The sequence below is a fragment of the Oncorhynchus gorbuscha genome, linkage group LG19 (assembly GCF_021184085.1).
Source record: "Oncorhynchus gorbuscha isolate QuinsamMale2020 ecotype Even-year linkage group LG19, OgorEven_v1.0, whole genome shotgun sequence".
Taxonomy (NCBI): Eukaryota; Metazoa; Chordata; class Actinopteri; order Salmoniformes; family Salmonidae; genus Oncorhynchus; species Oncorhynchus gorbuscha.
The window spans coordinates 20,263,395-20,283,437 of record NC_060191.1 but is presented as its reverse complement, the minus strand read 5'-3'; the positions used below and the strand labels follow the sequence as shown (position 1 = coordinate 20,283,437).

Sequence of the window (20,043 nt, the reverse complement as noted above, 5' to 3'; positions counted from 1 at the left end):
GTTTCCCACTCTCTGATGATATCACCCATAAGATACTTTAAGACTGAGCTTGACTTCGGTAACTGTCCAGTGTTTCTAGATTTCTGTCAAATATGGCCTATAATTAATTACTATGTGTAAAATAGTTTTCCTTTAAAAAAATGGTAATGAAGTATGTTAAAAAGCAGCTTCTCTGTGTTATTTTTTTGTTGAAATTCCACTGGCTCTATGCACACTCACTAGACTATACCCATACACACTACAGATGGCACCACTCCAACACACACATACACACACACACACACACACACACACACACACACACACACACACACACACACACACACACACACACACACACACACACACACACACACACACACACACACACACACACACACACACACACACACACACACACACACACACACACACACACACACTCACTCTCTTTTATACTCTTTCACACACTTCACATGCGCTGCTGCTACTCTGTTTATTATACATTCTGATTGCCTAGTCACTTTTATCCCTACCTATATGTACATATTACCTTAATTACCTCATACCCCTGCACAGTGACTCGGTACTGTTATATAGCCTCGTTATTTTATTGTGTTACTATTTCTTCTTTTATTACATTTTTAGTTCATTATTATTTATACATTTTTTTGTACTTTTTAACGCTGCATTGTTGGGAAAGGACTCTTAAATAAGCCTTTCACAGTAAAGTCTACACCCGTTGTATTCGGCGCTTGTGACAAATACAATTGGATTAGATTGGGAACGTTTTGGGAGTACCCCGACAGAATGGTGTGGGCGTATACCGATCGCTCAAAATATTAATGATAGTAGACCGCTGATTGGCCAGCTCATCATCCTCTATGGGGAACTAGCAAGCATTTTTTGAAGTGGTCTGTTTGAGAAACAAGTGTTTTTTTTCATTATTTGGGATATGTTAACAGAATATAAACTTTCCCTAGACAGTTACCAGTGGTGGAAAAAGTATCCAACCGTCATACTTGAGTAAAATATCATTTAATAGAAAATGACTCAAGTAAAAGTAAAAGTCACCCAGTAAAATTCTACTTGAGTAAAAGTATTTGGTTTAAAATATACTTAAAGTATAAATAATTTCAAATTCCTTAAATTAAGCAAACCAGATGGCACTATTATCTTGTTTTTTAAATTTACGGAAAGCGTGGGTCACACTCCAACACTCAGACCATCAGGGATCAAGGTAAGACCCGAGTGTAGAATGTGTGAAGTAACAATGTTTATAATAACCACAGGGGCAGGCAAACGACAGGTCAAGATAGGCAGGGGTCGATAATCCAGAGTAGGAGCAAAGGTACAGGACGGCAGACAGGCTCAGAGATCGGGCAGAGTCAATAACCAGGAGGACGGGAAGGAGAGGCTGGGAAGAGACAGGCGCTGACAGGACAAACGCTGGTAAGCTTGACAAACAAGACGAACTGGCAACAGACAAACAGAAAACACAGGTATAAGTACACAGGGGATAATGGGGAAGATGGGCGACACCTGGAGGGGGATGGAGACAAGCACAAAGACAGGTGAAACAGATCAGGGCGTGACACAGACATAATCTACAAACAAAGCATGTTGGTTTAGTGAGTCCGTTAGATCAGAGGCAGTAGGGATGACATGGGATGTTTGGTAGATAAGTGCTTGAATTGAACTATTTTCCTGTCCTGCTAAGCATTCAAAATGTAACGAGTACTTTTGGGTGTCAACAGAAATGTACGGGATAAAAAGTACAATATTTCAATAAGGAATGTAGTGAAGTAGAAGTAAAAGTAGTCAAAAATATAAATAGTGATGTACAGATATCCCAAAAGTCTACTTAAATGGTACTTTAAAGTATTTTTACTAAAGTACTTTACACCACTGACAGTTACTTTAATCTCTTGTATTTTTTTTTCGTCTTTTTGTGTGTTTATTCTAGGTGAACAAAGTCATAATGCTTAACAAAGCAGTGTACATACATAGAACGTTGGGTTACAGACGTAACCATGGTTCTCTGAGTAGAGTAAGGGGCCGCCAAATTACTTATGGGAACTCCTTCCCCTTCACGTGATGATACTTAATAGCAAAGATGTATACAGTCACGCCACACCCTTACTGTACCTACATGACCTGTCACTATAAACGGCGGTGTGGCATGACCTACTGTCTATTAATTCACTTGAACTCCACGGAGGTGGAGGAACGACATGAAAGCTTGGCGACCCATTACTCTACTCAGAGAACCAAGGTTACATCCATAATCCAATGATTTCTTTCATTTTCGTAACTGGTCACCAAACGACCCATGGGAAAGGCTGTCTTTCAGACAACAGAGTGGGATAACTCACCATTTAACTTATTCCAGATGAGTCCCTGGGATGTCCTTATTTCCACCACAGGATGCAACATAATATAATTACTCAACAGGGTAACACAACATTTCAACTGTGGTGTACAACTGTATACACAAGCAAGCTGAAAGCTAGAACCTACAATATGAGGCTTCAATTGGGTGCAACAGCATCAAGAGTGGAAGGTCACTATTTACGTCCATCTCAAGTACAAGGTTCACAGTACGCTCACTTATCTGGGTTGACAGGGCGTGCCGTGTCCTTATCAGTACATGTTGTCCTCTCATTACTGGGAGGAAGTGCCGGAGTGCAAGGTGAACCTCCTGGCGCTCCAGTACGTTTACGTAGCCATTGTCCATGGTGCTGACCATACACCATGGACCACTGACTGGTTCAAGACCGCTCCCCATCCCTGTAGGAAGGCATCTGTGGTCAAAGTCACCCGGGTTTCACGTCTACTCCTGCTCCGGCTCGTGACATCGCTGGTATACTAACTACCGGTCCTGGCAACTCATCATTAGGCACACCTGGACTTCATCACTACCCTGATTACTTCCCCTTTATCTGGCACTCTGATGTATCACCCATCAGGCAGTATTGTTTCTGTTTTCATCTTCAGATGCTACTCCTGTTTTTGTATTCACTCTATGTTCATTCTGATGAAACTCACCGACTGCACCTGCTTCCTGACTTCCTGCGTCTTCGTCACACCTGGTTGTGACCTGTGGCTAGGAGAACTCCACTGGGAGTTTGAAGTGCTAGGGGTCACCACTGTATTTCTCTCCAGCAACTAATTGAAATGGTCATCTTTTTGTGTTTGTCCCTTCTGTTATACCAGCGCTGTATTGGCCGCATGTTGAGCAAGCCTAATGGTACGAAATGGACTGCAGCAGCTAGGTGTCCTAGGAGTCTCTGGGTCTCTAGCGCTGTCACCTGTTTTCTCAGTTTGAATGTCGAAAGACAATTTGTCAAAGTTACAACTCTTTCTGGAGAGTGTTGTGCTCGTGGTTGTCCAATGTCAAGCCCAGAATGTGCACATTGAGTGGGGATCAGATAACTATTTTTCAAGTTAATTGAGTCCCAACTCAGAGGTGATGTGAGACCATGGATATGTGTGCCAAGGCTTGGCTTTGTGACCCTACACATATTACACATCGTGTGGAGTTCCCATAGGTTGTTTGGCGACCCGTTTTGAAAACAAAAGAGAACCACTGATAAATGTAGGTAATAAAGTAGTCAGTGTAGCCTCCAGTATCAATGTTAATGCAGATTCTGTATTTACACATTTTTTTATTTCAATTCTATGAGCATAGTCATTATTTTCGAGCAATTAGAATAGGTATATTAAATCCAGACCCTTGTAACAAACAACATTATGGATAGATTTCAATTATTGCATTTTATGGAAATCTGATGACACCAAATGCTGTTATACTGTATGCAAATTGATCAGTGCAATGGGAAAAAGTGAAAATGTCATCTAACCCATGGTAGATGGGCATCTTAAGGCTAAATTCATCTTAGAACCATAGGATATTATGGTTCTAACGATGAACTTAGCTTTAAGATGCTCTTCAGAAACCGGGCCCAGATCTACCATGGGATTTCGGGCCCAGATCACAGCCTACTACGTTGGCTGATCATTTAAGAAAAGTGACAACTTAAACTAAGAAACAAATAGAGCTTTCCTACAGATAATTTGCCTCATATTTAGCCCCATTTTCTATTCAAAACAAACTGTTCTACTGTGAAAATATCGACAATTCAGTAAGGTTGCTCGCCTCTTGAATTGGAATATTTCATATTTAATGAAAATAGTTAAATATTTTTATGGAACCTCCTACCTGCCACTTCACGTATCCTAGGGCAACGTTTCTCGCACACACCAGCTTTAATTACAGCAATGGTCGCCAGGTGGCAGGCGCGCCAGAGATAGCCAGACTTGTTAATTGGGCCAAGGAACAGAAGTTGGGTTTTGGAGAAACGCCATCATTGCGTGCTCTGCAAGCAATACAACGGATGAAGACACAGCAAAAGTGAGGTGAACAGGTAGACGTGGTTATGGACAGCGAGGAAGAAGGGCCAAGTACAGTGTGAAGATGTGTGATGAGGAAGAATGGTACCAAATATAAACCGTATTCCACTGTCTCTGATGGCACAGAAATGTTACCTGACTACAGTGGGGATGAATTACCTGGGATGGCAGGTATAGTGAAGACCCCTGAGTCCGAGCCTCACCCCGATGGACATGCAAAAGATGATTCGGGCACAATGGGAGTGAAGTTGTTGGAGAAAGTGGATCCCTGCCTTTTGGCTGATCTACATATAGTCTTAGGCTGGGTAGAAAAGTAGTTGGGTACTGTTAAATAGGTGAAGGTGTGAGGACAGACGCTGGGAGACAAGAAGCAAGTACAGGGAGTGAAGATTTAATGGATAAACGGACATATGACAAAACAAAACCAGCATCTGGACAGGTAGAACAAAACGACAATAATGCAAACATGGGGAAGAAACTGAGGAAGTGACATATAGGGGAGGCAATCAATAAAGTAATAGAGTCCAGGTGTGTCCCATGAAGCGCTGATGCGCGTAATGATGGTGACAGGTCTGTGTAATGATGGGCCACATGGCGCACTCGAGTGCCAGAGAGGGGGAGCGGGAGCAGGCGTTACAGTACACCCCCCTCTAGGGGCGCCACCCGGCATCCCACTTGGGAGAGCCTGAAGGGCCAGCTGAGGCATGGGGGCCTGACGAGCCAGCTGAGGCATGGGGGCCTGACGAGCCGGCTGAGGCGTGGCAGCCTTACGAGCCGGGTGAGGCATGGGAGCCTGACGAGCCGGCTGAGGCGTGGGAGTCCGACTAGCCAGCTGAGGCATGACTTGGGATAGGAGCCTGTTGAGCCAACTGAGGCAAGAAAACCTTTTGAGCCAGGTAAGGCAAGGTAGCCCGATGAGCCAGCTGAGGCACCGCCGGTTCCTTCAGCACCCCAGGTTCCTTCAGCACCCGGACCCGACGTCACCAAACCCCAACAAAAAAGAAAAAAAAACTTGCTGATTCTTCCAATATTGGTGTCTGCATTCTGTGAGGACAGACACTGGGAGACAAGAAGCAAGTACAGGAAGTGAAGATTAAATGGATAAACGGACATATAACAAAACAAAAACAGCGGCTGGAAAGGGGAAACAAAATGACATTAATGCAGACATGGGGAAGAAACTGAGGTAGTGACATATAGGGGAGGCAATCAATAAATAATAGAGTCCAGGTGAGTCCCATGAAGCGCTGTTGCGCGTAACGATGGTGACAGGTGTGCGTAATGACAGACCGCCCGGTGCCCTCGAGCGCCAGAGTGGGGGAGCTGGAGCATGCATGACAGAAGGTAGCTCGAAGTGGACTTGTGATAACTTTCTGTGTCTCTTCCGTTCAGAGGAAGCAGACGCGTCACATCAAATGACTAGGGACAAGACCTCTGACTTGCTTTGCTCTCCGGAGCAGGGCACCTTTGACTGGAGTGGCATTAAATGTTGAGATTAGGCAACTGAAATGGAAAGTTCCCTGCTTCTGTGAAGCCCGCCGTTTGGTGCGACGCAGTCCTTGTGGCAAATGAGGTGAAACTGAGAAGACATTACATTGTCTGTCCTTTTGAGTTTTGAAGCAGACCTGGTCAAGTCATGTAAAGATATGCAGTTATCCAGTGAGAGCTTTTGTGCCGAACACATTAAGGTGTTAGAGATGCCAAGCTTATGATCATGTTGCAGCAGTGTGTAGGAGGGAGAATCCAAGATGTGAGAAGTGTGTAGGAGGGCATGGGACAAAGGAATGTGTAGTATCGGTGTAAAAAACTGTGTGTGCCAATTGTCCGGGTGCCCATGTTGCTAGGGATCAGAGGTACCCGGTGCGAGAGAGACAGGTTGAGGTTGCCAGGGTTAGAGTAGAACAGAAAGCGCTGTATGCTGAGACAGTGAAAAGAGAAGGGGATAGGTCTAGGGTGAGAAGTAGGCCTAGGGTCAATACAGAGTGATATGAATTTGTGCTTCAGTAAGGTTTGGTTCTTAGAGTTCATTGCCATGGTTATCAACTATACCGTAGAAATGGAACATAAATCGCAGAAAATAGATGATGTGGCGGCACCTACAGAGAAGTCATTGGGTGCACAAGGTTTTACTGCAGAAGAGTTGCAAGGTTTGTTGAACGTAAGAGTCCCGTCCTCCTGGGCCATTGGCCTGGTGTAGGATCAGTTAGATGATTATTCTTCACATTTTACTAGTGAAACTGCATCTGCACGTCAATCATTTGATTGATCTCTATCAGTTTCATGGGAATAGCCTATGCATTTCGATCTTCTTGAATTACTGTTTTGTGAGCGAATTAGAGCAGATGGTGTCATCAAGCCTTTCTTGTATTTTGTTTCAATGAAAGCATATATTCTTCCTTGTGGCTCTGTTGAGGTTTGTCTTTTGAGATATTTTGTTGTTATACTATTCAGCTTTAGCTAACCATCCTAAAAATCTAGTTAGAAATTAGCAGGTGTTATTGTTGCAACGGTAGACATGCTATGCTGTTATATTCGGTTCTGTCGTGATCTTGTGAGACATTGATTCAGCTTTGAACTAACTTTACTAAATGAGCACCATTGTGAGAAGTGATAATCTTCCACTTGTAATAATATAATAAGTGATGAGTAGGACTATTAAATATAGCCAACAGATCGCCATGAGTGTTATTTTAAACAATTGGAGCGCCCTTGGTAGTTCTAAAAGGACAGCGCTAAATGAACTTTGATTTAATTAGCTTGAACACATGGTTACAATATACCCTATTATAGAATAAAAGAAAACAGAGGTGAACTATCAATTCATAGAATGTATTTGCATATATTTAATCATCAGGTGTCCTCAGCAGAATGGTGTCGCCGTAACCAGGTTGTTCTGGGTTCCACTGCGCAAGAGGGGGTCGTGGAGTTGTATGAACATCAAGGTGAATTTCATTTTTTTTTCAACGTTCTGATTGGCCAAGGTTTTCAAGCCTCCAACGGGCCTTCGCAGTGCACACATGTAGCCTAAGGTTATTCATCATTCTCACCAACGCCAGAGAGAAGACAGGGAAGAAACCATAATTTATACTACCTACCTCTAGGCTGCTGTAGCCTACATATTTACAGCGCATTCAGAAAGTATTCAGACCCCTTCCCTTTTCCCATATGTTGTTACATTACAGCCTTATTCTAAAATGGATTTAAAATATGTTTTCTAATCAATCTACACGGAATACCCCATAATGTCAGAGCGAAAACAGTTTTAAAAAAAAGTTTTCGCAAATGTATTAAAAATAACAAACAGAAATACCTGATTTACATAAGTATTCAGACCCTTTACTATGAGACTCAAAATTGAGCTCAGGTGCATCCTGTTTCCATTGATTATCCTTGAGATGTTTCAACAACTTAATTGGAGTACACCTGTGGTAAATTCAATGAATTTCACATGATTTGGAAAGGCACACACCTGTCTATATAAGGTCCCACATGTCAGAGCAAAAACCAAGCCATGAGGTTGAAGGAATTGTCCGTAGAGCTCCGAGACAGGATTGTGTCAAGGTACAGATCTGGGGAAGGGTACCAAACAATGTCTGCAGCATTGAAGGTCCCAAAGAACACAATGGCCTCCATCATTCTTAAATGGAAGAAGTTTGGAACCACCAAGGATCTTCCTAGAGGTGGCTGCCTGGCCAAACTGAGCAATTGTGGGAGAAGGGCCTTGGTCAGAGAGCTCCAGAGTTCCTCTGTGGAGATGGGAGAACCTTCCAGAAGGACAACCATCTCTGCATCACTCCACCAATCAGGCCTTTTGGTAGAGTGGCCAGACAGAAGCCACTCCTCAGTAAAAGGCACATGACAGCCCGCTTAGAGTTTGCCAAAAGGCACCTAAAGGACTCTCAAGACACGAGAAACTAGATTCTTTGGCCTGAATGTCAAGCAATACGTCTGGAGGGAACCTGGCACCATACCTACGGTGAAGCAAGGTGGTGGCAGCATCATGCTGTGGGGATGTTTTTCAGCCATTTGATAACCATGTACATTTTTTGTAGTCTTGCATGATGTACCCCTTCCCCTTTTCCACATTTTGTTACGTTACAGTCTTATTCTAAAATTGATGTTAAAATGTTTTTCTTATCAATCTACACAAAATACCCCATAATAATACCCCATAATGACAAAGCGAAAACACTTAAAAAAAATGTTTTCGCAAATGTATTAAAAATACCTGATTTACATAAGTATTCAGACTCTTCACTATGAGGCTATGGTGCATCCTGTTTCATATGAGAGTAAATAGAGCTTAAAATATTGGTAAATATCACCTTGTCTGAGAGAGATTTACATGGTTATCAAAAATTCACAACAGGGTAAGCCTACACAACACACAACCCTTATTTGAAGTGTTTCTAAAATTCCCCATGGGAAAAATTTACGCTGAAAAAACGATTGGAACTATTTCCCTTTTTAAAGCAAGATTCGATGGGTATTATGACACCAGCACAGTGGGGCTCTATTTGGTTTGTCATTCTATCGTTTTTTATGGAATTATTGTGTTAATTGAATGTAAGTGATTCAAGAATTTATAATCATTATTTTCCCATATATTCTCAAAATTAAAAAGCTTCCTCAGTTCTATACACCTGTATCTAGGTGTACGGTTAGTGGTGCCATTTTTTTCCCTTTCCCCGTTCCTTTTTTATGTTTGTCACAAAATTAATATAACCTGACTGACAACACACTACCGCACAGTAGGTGGCGGCATGCTCAAACAAAATGAGCGATCGCCATGATACCAAAGAAGAAGACGTTGGCGGGCGCAGGAATGTAATTAATCAAATTTGCAGATGGCTGTAACATTATATGCCATGTAGTTTACATCAGTGTTTCAAACAAATTGTAGGCTACTTAAATTTAACAATCCGGATGACAAATGCGTAGGATTTTGAAGTGGCTTTCTTTAATCTGTAAACAAACCAAAAAGTCCCCACCTGGTTTTGGTAAGTTTTTATCAAAGAAGCCAATATGGCCATATGTCTGTTGAGGTGAGTTTGTTTATCCGCAAATATATAGGTTACCACTTATTTTCAGGTGAAATGGTTTGCTGTTTTCAATCAGCATTGTTCCGTCAAGTTTCTTTCTATAATATGTTTCCTCAAATGTAATTCCTGCACTTCACGTCAGTCAGCGTTCGTTCTCATTAACAGTTGGCCGGTGGGTGGCGCCTATATTCCTTTGTTTCTGCCTGTGTTAACTGAAGGAGGAATAATTGTCTGGACTGGATGGATAACAGAAGGCAGGAAGGGGCGCGGACACGTGTGTCTCAAACATCCAGCACTACCTACCAACATGTTAAATCCAAACGAATGGAATGATGAGAGATGAATTACATTACATTACATTCCCGACCCATATTTGGACCTGCTCATCATCATCAGCCGCAGTAGTCACTGGCTAGATATTCAGTCAGCTTTATAAACAAGTGGTTAGGAGGGGGCACATTGGAGCTCTTTTCCCTTTTGAGCCCTATACCCTCTTTGTCTGTTCCTATGGGACACTTCACAATCACATCATATCATGTTCCTAATTATGCTAAATGGGACCTTGGGCCTTGATCCTTTGTCCCTTGTGGTCCTGTATCTTTTGGACCCACCCAAAGGGAGGATGCTGCACAAGACAAAGTTAGCACATCGTCTGCCAATGCTATTGTACTCTGCTGATACATTTTCTAAATCAGGAGCAGAAGAGTATCTGAAGTGAAGCCTGCCATTCTTCCCCTGAGGGTAAAGGATTTACAGTTAATACTAGTCGGACAATGCATCAAAAGCCATTCCTACACCATGCAGTATAAGCCACCCTAGCATACACTGAACTTTAATACAATGTAGGCTAATGTGTATTTAAAAAGTTATTTAAAAAAAACTTTGTAGAGATTGATCTGGGTCACAAAACCACATTTGATTAAAAAGGTTTGCGAGATGGATATGTTTGCAGCTTTGGTTGCTCAATAGTACATTCACAATTCACACTCAATAAACTGAGGCAGATAGATGGGCTACACCAAAGCAAACAGCCTACAGCAACCTGTTTCAACTGCATGTCAAAAAAATTATTCTCTATAGCTGTTTGTTCATTTTTCAAGCTAACAAAATAAACTTAGGTGGAATTATAAAATAGACTAGGATATGCCATGCAGGATATGCCTTGCAGTGAGAAATGTAACAAGTGATACTACTGTTAAGGGTAGCATCAAATGATACTGTAATCACGATTCGGGTGAATATTCCATACTATGTGATTGCTATTTGCAGTTTTACTGTGGCCTTAGAAGATACGAACAACATGTACAGTAGATTTCCCAGCATTCTGTACAGGTGGCTTATTAACGATTTGATGACTTAACAGCCCATTGTTCATGCTGTATTCTCCATAGTGCAAAGGCTGTTCATTTTGTTGAAAGAGTTGACACGGTGGCCAGGGTCTGACAGAGCGTTTTAAGAATGATACCAGGACAAAGCAAGAGCAGGTGTGAGTACAGTATACCTGCTGGTCATAGCAACTGTGATATGAAAGTAACTGTAAATGTACCATACCCAGCCAAAGATAGTCTCTGTATGATTATGCTGTGATATGAGAAGTATTGCAGCATTTACTCAAGCCCTTAAATGAGAGGTCATGAAGGAAACGAGATGAGGAAAGGTAGTCATTTTATGTTTCTTTGGTTTTGAAACAGGAATGTTACTGTAGGGGATGTTCTGAATACTTGCCTGTAAACCCTTCAAGTCCCATCTTCCATTAATTGTTCAGGGCAAAATTCTTAACCCTCATTCTTGTATGTAGTGCCACAGCATTCATTTGTAAAATAAATAAATAAAATAAAAAATTGCTCAACAGAGTGCCTTGGTTTTTTTGCTGCCCTCTTGGAATGCTATAGGGGCATGGAAAGAAATAGTGAAAGAGGATGAATAAGAAAGGGCTGACTGCAGAGTCAACCTGCCTTTTGTTTCCTGTTATGTCTCGTAAAGTTGCATCCTGCCTGTTGACTGGAGGAGTGCCTCAGAGAGTTGGAGCATTCACTCCTGGCTCTGGGTTTCAGCGGACCCACTTTGTGTGTTGGTTTTACATCAAGCAACTGCCTTCATCCAAACCCTGAAATGAAGTCCAATCTCTAATTGTTTGCGGCTGTGAGGATACCGGTATCATAATTTTTTTTTTCAAATGCAAAAATAAGAGCACGAAGCAGACAAGTCTTTGGTCCTTTAACTTGATATATGTAAAATATAGTTTGGAAAATAAATACATGTGATTCTGGATGACATAATGTTTGTTTCCAAAATTAGGGCTGTTTTCCTAAAGAAGTCAAATCCGCTTTGTTTGATTTCCTTGCCACAATACTAATAAGTATCGTGATACTGGTATCGTCCCGTTCCTACCATTGTTAACCATAAAATCCTTTGGCTTATGTGCTTTGTGTGTGTACCAAAATGAATTGAAGCAAACCCAGTGGCTTCTTATGACTAGGTTTGTTTAGTCCTTTATGGTTCAGGCACAGATGCAGTCCAGTCAAAGAGTTGGCTATTTGCTGCTTGTTAGTATAGTCCAATGTCCAGTATAAGAGTTTTTGAGGTAAATATTTCATTTGGAACAAGCTTGTTGTTTGTTAGGGGCAATGGTGTAAAGTACTTATATAAGAATACTTTAAAGTACTACTTAAGTTGTTTTTTGGGGGGGTATCTTTACTTTACTATTTAAATAGTACTCAAGTATGACAATTAGGTATTTTTTCCACCACTTGTTAAGGGAATGCCTAAGGAGCAAGAACAGTGAGCGGGAGGGAGATGGCAAAATGGGAGAGAGGGAGGGGTAAAATAAGAGGGGGGCACCACTGACCACAGTGAGCTGTTTGTGCTGGTATGTGTGACTCAGAGAGAGCGAGAGAAGGACACAGAATTACAGGTCCTTTCCACTGCTAGGGCCTCGCCAGGGTACTCCCATAGCCACTGGGCCTGTCCAATGCCATGCCCACACTCTCCATCCACAACGCATGCACGCACACACACCCCAGAATAACCATCCTCTCCTTACATTGGACTTGATTGGACCTGTTCTTTCATTAACTCCACCCCGAGGCAATAAATACAAGATCCATCTTCCAGCAGAGATGATAAAGTGACCTGGGAGCTTGAAGATGACCCATGGGAATTACTGTATTGGTGTACTGTGCTGTACCCTTCATTGGAAATATAGGAGTAACACAGACTTTTCTTTGGGATTTTTGGTCTTTTGATTTTTTTTAAATGGTGCAAGCGCAATCTTTATTTGTGAGCTGACAGTAAGGTGATAATTTGCAATTACAGACTAGACTAATTTGTACAGCTCCGTACAGTTAAAGAATGGATAAGGACTGATTTTCCATCCAACCATGTTTCTCTCTCTGTTTGCACTTGAAAGTGGAGCTTTCACTGACAGGCCACACGTGCAAGCAGTTGCGATCACTGTGTCTGTGAGCCCACTGTGAATGAAAGAGAAAGGAAAAGAGAGTAAGATCGAGACACCAGGGAGCTGAGTAGTTGCTGTGCTGTGTGTGGGCTCTGTCTGTACTAGTCCAGCTTGGCTCCTCCCTGTCCCTATCTCTCCCTCCTTCCCGCTGTCTTTCTCTCTTCAGCGATACATGTGCAGGGAGAGACTGTGACACAGCCATTCCAGAGCGTGAGCCAAAGGCACACAGACAGCACTGATCCTCCTCCCTATACTCCACAGGGGCACCCCAGACCCAGAGAAGAACACCTATCTACAACACACAGCGGCAGCTGAACTTCCACAGAGGTCCGGCTGTGCAGACACACACACTGCTCCACCAGGAGGCTTCCACTCACAACCTCACACACCCACTAAGGTAAGATAAAGACGTTTTGGCTCTGGTTGCACTTTGACTGACTGTGTGAATGTCAGCCCACACTAACAGAGATGTGAGAGTAGGTTCCTGCTTGTACTTTGATCTTGACGGCTACAGTGTACAGTTCAAATTTCATTTAATTCAAATTTCACTTTCGTTGTTGACCAGTTAAGGGCGTGGGATAACAACTCGGATGTGACCTTTTAAAGTATATGTAATTCAGTGTAAGTTACTTTAATGTATGGTTATTGGGGAAAGTAATGTAGTAGTTACTCTTTCCAAAAGTACCTTGTTATCTATGGAAAGGGCTTGACACATACATTATATGGAGTGTTAACATGTTCACATTTATCAGTTACTTATTTATCATATGTACTGTTTTATTGCACAAGTAATGAAATAGATGTCATCTATCCATTATTGAGTGATTCCTCACGAAACCCAGTCTAAAAAGACCATGATTTTGGGGATTTTCACAAAATGTAATCCATACAATTAGTCCTTTGGAAGAAGGGTTGTTGACGCACACGGAGTTTACAAAACATTAGGAACACCTGCTCTTTCCATGACAGACTGACCAGGTGAAGCTATGATCCCTTATTGATGTCACATGTTAAATCCACTTCAAGCAGTGTAGTTGAAGGGGAGTAGACTAGTTAGAAGGATTTTTAAGCCTCAAGACAATTGAATGGGCAAGACAAAATATTTAAGTTCCTTTGAACAGGGTATGGTAGTAGGTGCCAGGCACACCGGTTTGAGTGTGTCAAACTGCAAAGCTGCTGGGCTTTTCACGCTCAACTTTTCTAAGTGTATCAAGAACGGCCCACCACCCAAAGGACATCCAGCTAACTTCACACAACTGTGGGAAGCATTGGAGTCGCCAGGGGCCAGCATCTCTGTGGAACATTTAACACCTTGTAGAGTCCATGCCCTGACGAATTGAGGCTGTTCTGAGGACAAAAGGGGTTGCAACTCAATATTAGGAAGGTGTTCCTAATGTTTGGTACATTCAGTGTATATTTGAAATTTGTATCTAAAAGCATAATTGAGAAATAATCAAAGGTGGCATATTTATGACATTTTGGGCTTACCAAGGCCTCCTAAAAGACCTCAATGTTTCATCTGTAGATGCTACAAAGCACAAATTGGTGGCATATGAAGTGTCACAGCTTGCTCTGTAGTATTTAGATTTCAACATGATTTTTCTACACGAATTTATGGATATAGAAAATATTATTTTTTAAATGGCTAATTGTCAATATATTGTGGAAACATAATATACTCAACTGGCATATCAAAGTTCCAGAGTGGAATCTCAGCTAGTTTCTTTTGGGCTTCGAAAGCCTTTTATCCAGTACTTTCTGACAGTCATTTCACTGCTGCCTCTGCCCGTCTAAACATTGAGAAAGTGGTTCTTCATCTCCTAATCAGGGCATCCTGCTGTGTTTTATTTATGTAGTGAGTCAAGGCCGTGTTATAATGACTGAGGTTTAGGCAAGCCGAATGTAAGTGGAGGGAGACAACCATTGGACAGATTTCTCAGAATGAATAACTCTGGCATAATTAGCAGGCTGTTAATACTTCACTCTGTCTCAACAAGCAGTTGGCCGACAAAGGAGATGATGCAGCTATTCTTTACTTGTATAATGTTTGTCCATTGTTTTGTATGCTTCTGTAGTTCTTGAATACATATTTTGTATATTATCGTAGTTGCCTGTTCACTGTGTAGACGCCAGACGGTTGTCATTTGACTTGCTCAGGAGAGAGTCAAAGTTGCTTAACCACCCAAACAGCATTTTAATAAGGCTTATAATAGTGAGAGAGATGCATAGCTGTTACACGCCTAAGCCCCCCCCCCCCCCACTTCCTTTACTATTTTCTATTTGGGCACATGTAAAGTCACATGGTGCCATCATTCTTTCGCTATACTTGTTCTAACATTTGCTCTATCTGATATTAATGAATGAATCCTTCCCTCCACAGCCTGTCTCTCAGCCAACCACCTGAACCACTTACTGGATGTCCACTATGGAAACAGGTCAGAAACGAACCAGCCGCGGCGGAGCCACCACCCAGCTCACCCCAACTCGCATTTCCCGCCTGCAGGAGAAGGACGACCTGTGCAACCTCAACGACCGGCTGGCCGTCTACATCGACAAGGTGCGCTCGCTGGAGATAGAGAATGCTGGGCTGCGGATGCGCATCACTGAGTCCGACACCGAGATCAGCCGTGAGGTGACTGGCATGAAGGCGGCCTATGAAACGGAGCTTGCCGATGCCCGAAAGACCCTCGACTCGGTGGCCAAGGAGCGCGCCCGACTGCAGCTGGAGCTAGGCAAAGTCAAGGAGGAGTACAAGGAGCTCAAAGTCAGGTAGGACACATTGGGTTGACAGGGTTTCCCCTATAGGTCATTTTTTCCGTAGACAGCATGCAAAGGCTGCAAACACCAAAATGTTCAATTGAATTGAGGCCAAATGTTCTAGGTGGGGGGGCAAGAGACCTTGAGAAGATTGGGTGGCATGAGTATTATTAGGGGAAACGCTGGGATGGGGACAGAAAGGCAGGAGGTTTATGGGTAATCCTGTATCTGAATGTGGTGTCATAAAGTTAGTCTATTGCCATGCTCCCTGTTGTACGTTTCTGGCTGCAGGACATGTTGGGTTTTGGCCAAGGGACTAATTAATTTAGCCTTAATATGAAAGTGATTGTGCTTCAGCATGTAATCTCACTGACACAAATTTACCTGCTTACAACCTCCTACATGATAGGCAGGGGCATATTCAAACCAGAGTATGAGACACCATCTCATTTCATTACACATCATTTGTGGTGGTGTTATTTCCCTGTAGTGGCTCTGACTCATCAACCAGTGCAGGTCTGCTCTTACTCCAGTCCTTCACTACGGTCATTCTCAGTGAAGTAGATTTCCACTACTACAGCAGGTTTTGCTCTCTCTTCCAAACCATAAGCACACCAGCCCTGAAACCATTTTCACCCTGGAACCATTTTCACCCTGGACTGGATACCTAGTATGCTGACACATTTGTCAGAGCATTGATCAGATAAGCCTTTAGTAATAAATAATTGAATTTAACCCATTGCAACCTTTAATTCCAAGGCAGTTTGCCGCTGAGGGTGTGAGTGCTAGTGCTTCTAATCCACATCTGGGTGATGCAACATCCATTTTGCACCAGAATGCACACCACCTATTAGTTAAACTCTGACTTCTAAAATCCTTTAGACAGAGGTGTGGAGAACGACATGCCAGACATTAGTTGAGTACATTCCTGGTGGTTTGCAGCAGGTTGTGTAGGAATATTGTATTCTCCCACAATGTCATTACAAAGGGCCCAGCCACGGGGCCACGCCCCTGACAAACAGATCGCTCCTTTTCACTTTACTGTGTCATTACACTCGTAAGTTAACACTCCCACTATCCCATGCATGCAATGTGTTGTTACACAACACTTTTCAATCAAATCCTGTAAGTGGGTTTCCAGGTTAAGATAAAACATGCTTTAATCCAAACTCCGGTGTTGTAAGCATCATTCTCCAACCAACTGAGCAATCTGAACTGGCTGGATAGGTTAGGCTTAGACCTTGGGGAGAATGTTAAAGGGATCTGTCTACCAGAGTTCAGTCGGTAAATGTGTCCACAGACAGAAAATGGCACAACTCTCTCCTACTAGCAGGCAACAGCCTGCAATGACTCCACAGGAATGTTTGAAAGTCTTGGCAAAGTGCAAATCGGGTTGGAGTGCGTCTGAGGAAATGAAAGACTGTTGAAAGAATTAGTTGTATTTACTCGTTATTTTACTCTTTTTACTTTGTTTCTTTAACGCACCCTTGTTTATGCATGGGCCTTCCCTCCAAAGGGAGTAGCAAACAGACAATAGGAATATTTTCAACTGCAAACACGTTCTTCAACAGCTTCTCATTGACATGCCTCAGTGAGTTTCAACACTGTGCAATTGCAATGTTGAAGCAACAGCGTCTGTACAGAGACGTGAGGGTGGAGTCTTGGTTGTTTTTGCTGGCTTAATGTTTCAATTCATGTTTGCAGTGTATTCGTCAAGACAAAATGTGCAGTATTTGGTGTGCCCAACGTTGCAGGTGAGGGTGTGGCTCTGCGGTGGGTTTGTGTTTGAGTGCCGGCCTTGGTCAGGGTGTGGACTTATGGATCTTGACTTGAGGATGTTGAGTGAGTTAGGCGGTCTGAAGAAGTAGATGCATTTCAGAGAGTAGTGACTCTTAAAAACCAAGTCTGTTTGGTGAGCGAATGGAATTTTACAGTTCACTCAAATTCTCTTTCCTATTGTGCCGTAAGGTCCCTAGCTGAGTGAAGAATAGCAACATCGCCTATAACTATATTGTTTTCCAAAGGAAACCAATCATTTGTTACACGCGTAGTGGAAATGTATCACTCAGGCCTGCGTGGGCAGACTGTGTGTTTGCCAGTGTTTGGTTGCCATAGCAGCCAAGGAGTCTTGGCATTGGTGTGTGACAGGGTGGTGACTCAGAGGTTTTTCAGGGCCCTGGGATTGTGGAAAAGGAAGGGGCTGTGGCTGTGGCCTATCCTTAAGTCTGGACCTTTGCGGCAGTGCAGCTTTATTAATATTTAATATGTATCAGCTAGTTCCCTATCAACACCATGTTATTACCACTGGCTGGTGCCCTGTGAGGGCTTGCTAGAATAATGCAAGTAAATACAACTTTCTTATCATATATACATACATATTACTGTCCCAACAATTAAATACAAAGTGTGCATGTTCCTTTCAACAATATTCTTAGTCATTCATATATTATAATACCCCATTGCTGTAGGCCCTACAATATACAGTGCCAAGCCCTCTAGCCCTGTTTTGATGTGTGCTGCAACAGATGTAACTGTCACTTACCATGGCCTGTGACTGTACACACCTGTTCTTAGACATAGACATGTACACACACCTGTTCATAGACATGCCATTGGGCCACGCCACACAGTCGTTCGTCTTTGTGTCGCAACAGACACATGCAACTCCCCTGAGGGCACACCGCCGCCATTGGGCTACTAGGATGTAAACTGCTCGTCTACAACCCAGTCTAGCTTGTAAATTATTTGCCAGTGGGGGATAAAAATGAACCTTGTTTGGCTAAAGCATGTTCCACTGTTAGGATAGTGTAAGAATCCCTATGCTAGAACACAAGCGGGCTAGCCTAAAATATTGACTGCTCAACTAAGACGCTGCAATATGATTTGCTAAGCTACAACATAAGCCCCAAGGCTTGGCCCACACTCCCACATTCGTCAAGGTCTAGTCATCCACTGTGGATTCTCCTCCTCTGGAACATAAGAGGGGCGGCGGACGCTAGTCTCGTGCCACAGTGCCTTCCATCTGTGTCAGTGGCTGTGAAACAGGAGCATGTGTGGGGGGAACCTGCTCCTGGTCGTCATTGGCAGAACAACCCCCTGTCTCCCCTCCAGACGATGAATAGACGTCTGGATGAATAGACTGCTTTGTGTTGACAATATACAGGGAGACCCATGCCGACTCTGCAGATACGGTGTTCTCTCTAGATCTTATTGTCGGTTCACCTATTTGAAAAATGCCACTTTAAATTCTGTCCAGTTTACAATGTGAATTATATTGTTAAAACCTTTTGCTTTTTGACTTTTTCTTCACTCCCTGGAAGTAAAGATGGTTCACGAATCTATTGCAGACTGTAAAGCAATTAACTGATTTTTGTCAAGATTTGTAGGCATTCATGATCAAAGGTGGCGGAATAGGTTGTACAATTGAGGGATTTCAAAAGTCAATAGCCGTGCCCATTTCCGTATTTCCTGACTCTTTTCCAAGGTTGCTGTGTGCCACACCTGTTGACACTGAGTAACAGAACAGATGGCTACGGGTGGGACAGGACAATAGATATTTTGATAAGATCTTCTGACACACGCAGGCCTATGATGTGTTGTCTGTTTATTGAGAGTACGGTATGCAGGGTAAATGTTCATTAGAATTCATATGGCTACAGTGTGAAGTATTCCAACATATTTCCTTGTCATTTCATTACGATGACATGAATGATGGAAATCTGATGTGAAGTCGTTTTGCATTGAGAGTGGCTGCCATGCCAACTTGTAGCACTTTGGGGCTATCAGAGAACACAGCAGGAAGTACACTTATCATATAGCACAAACACATTTCCTTCATTAAGAAAGTTCCTTTCTTTTCTGCGCTCGCTCACACACAGCATATGTTTTACTATCTTTGTGGGGACCTAAAATAGATTTCCTTTCAAAATCCTATTTTCTCTAAACCTAACCCATAAACTTCAGCCTTTGTCCCGGCGGGGAGGATAGTAATTACAAGGAGGCTACCAAGGCAGCCCAAATATTTTCTAAACAGAGTTTGGTTTCCACTAGTAACCAAGGACTCTACTGCTACTTTTAGCTCAGGGAAACTCTAAACAATTAGTTGACGTGTAATGCACGCTACTTCCATTTAATCATGTGAATGTTCTGCCTGGCCGACACACAGCCGGACAACAGGAGGAACCCATTGAAGTCCGAAGTGTTTGAATGAAGTCATTCTGTCCTAAACTGGACAAGAGCAAACATGGTCTCCCCGCCAATGAACGGTGATGTACGGGCGCTGCTCAAATACGCAGAGCGAGTGTTATAGCAAAGTTGTTTGTCTTCGTGAACAACCAGTACTCTTTGTTTTCATGTCGTTGATTATCATTGAGAGCATTTGAGTGTTTACTGTGC

General features: G+C 42.7%; 1 protein-coding gene across 1 annotated transcript in view; it reads left to right on the top strand.

Annotated features, from left to right (window-relative positions):
* The first annotated feature begins 9,212 nt into the window (after nt 1-9,212).
* LOC124004712 (lamin-A-like) overlaps nt 9,213-20,043 on the top strand; it is a 27,655-nt gene continuing 16,824 nt past the window's right edge. The window contains exons 1-3 of the mRNA XM_046313427.1: nt 9,213-9,392; nt 13,153-13,288; nt 15,272-15,660. Coding sequence (XP_046169383.1) covers nt 15,308-15,660 — 353 coding nt within the window. The 5' untranslated portion in view covers nt 9,213-9,392; nt 13,153-13,288; nt 15,272-15,307. The remainder of the gene's footprint in view (nt 9,393-13,152; nt 13,289-15,271; nt 15,661-20,043) is intronic.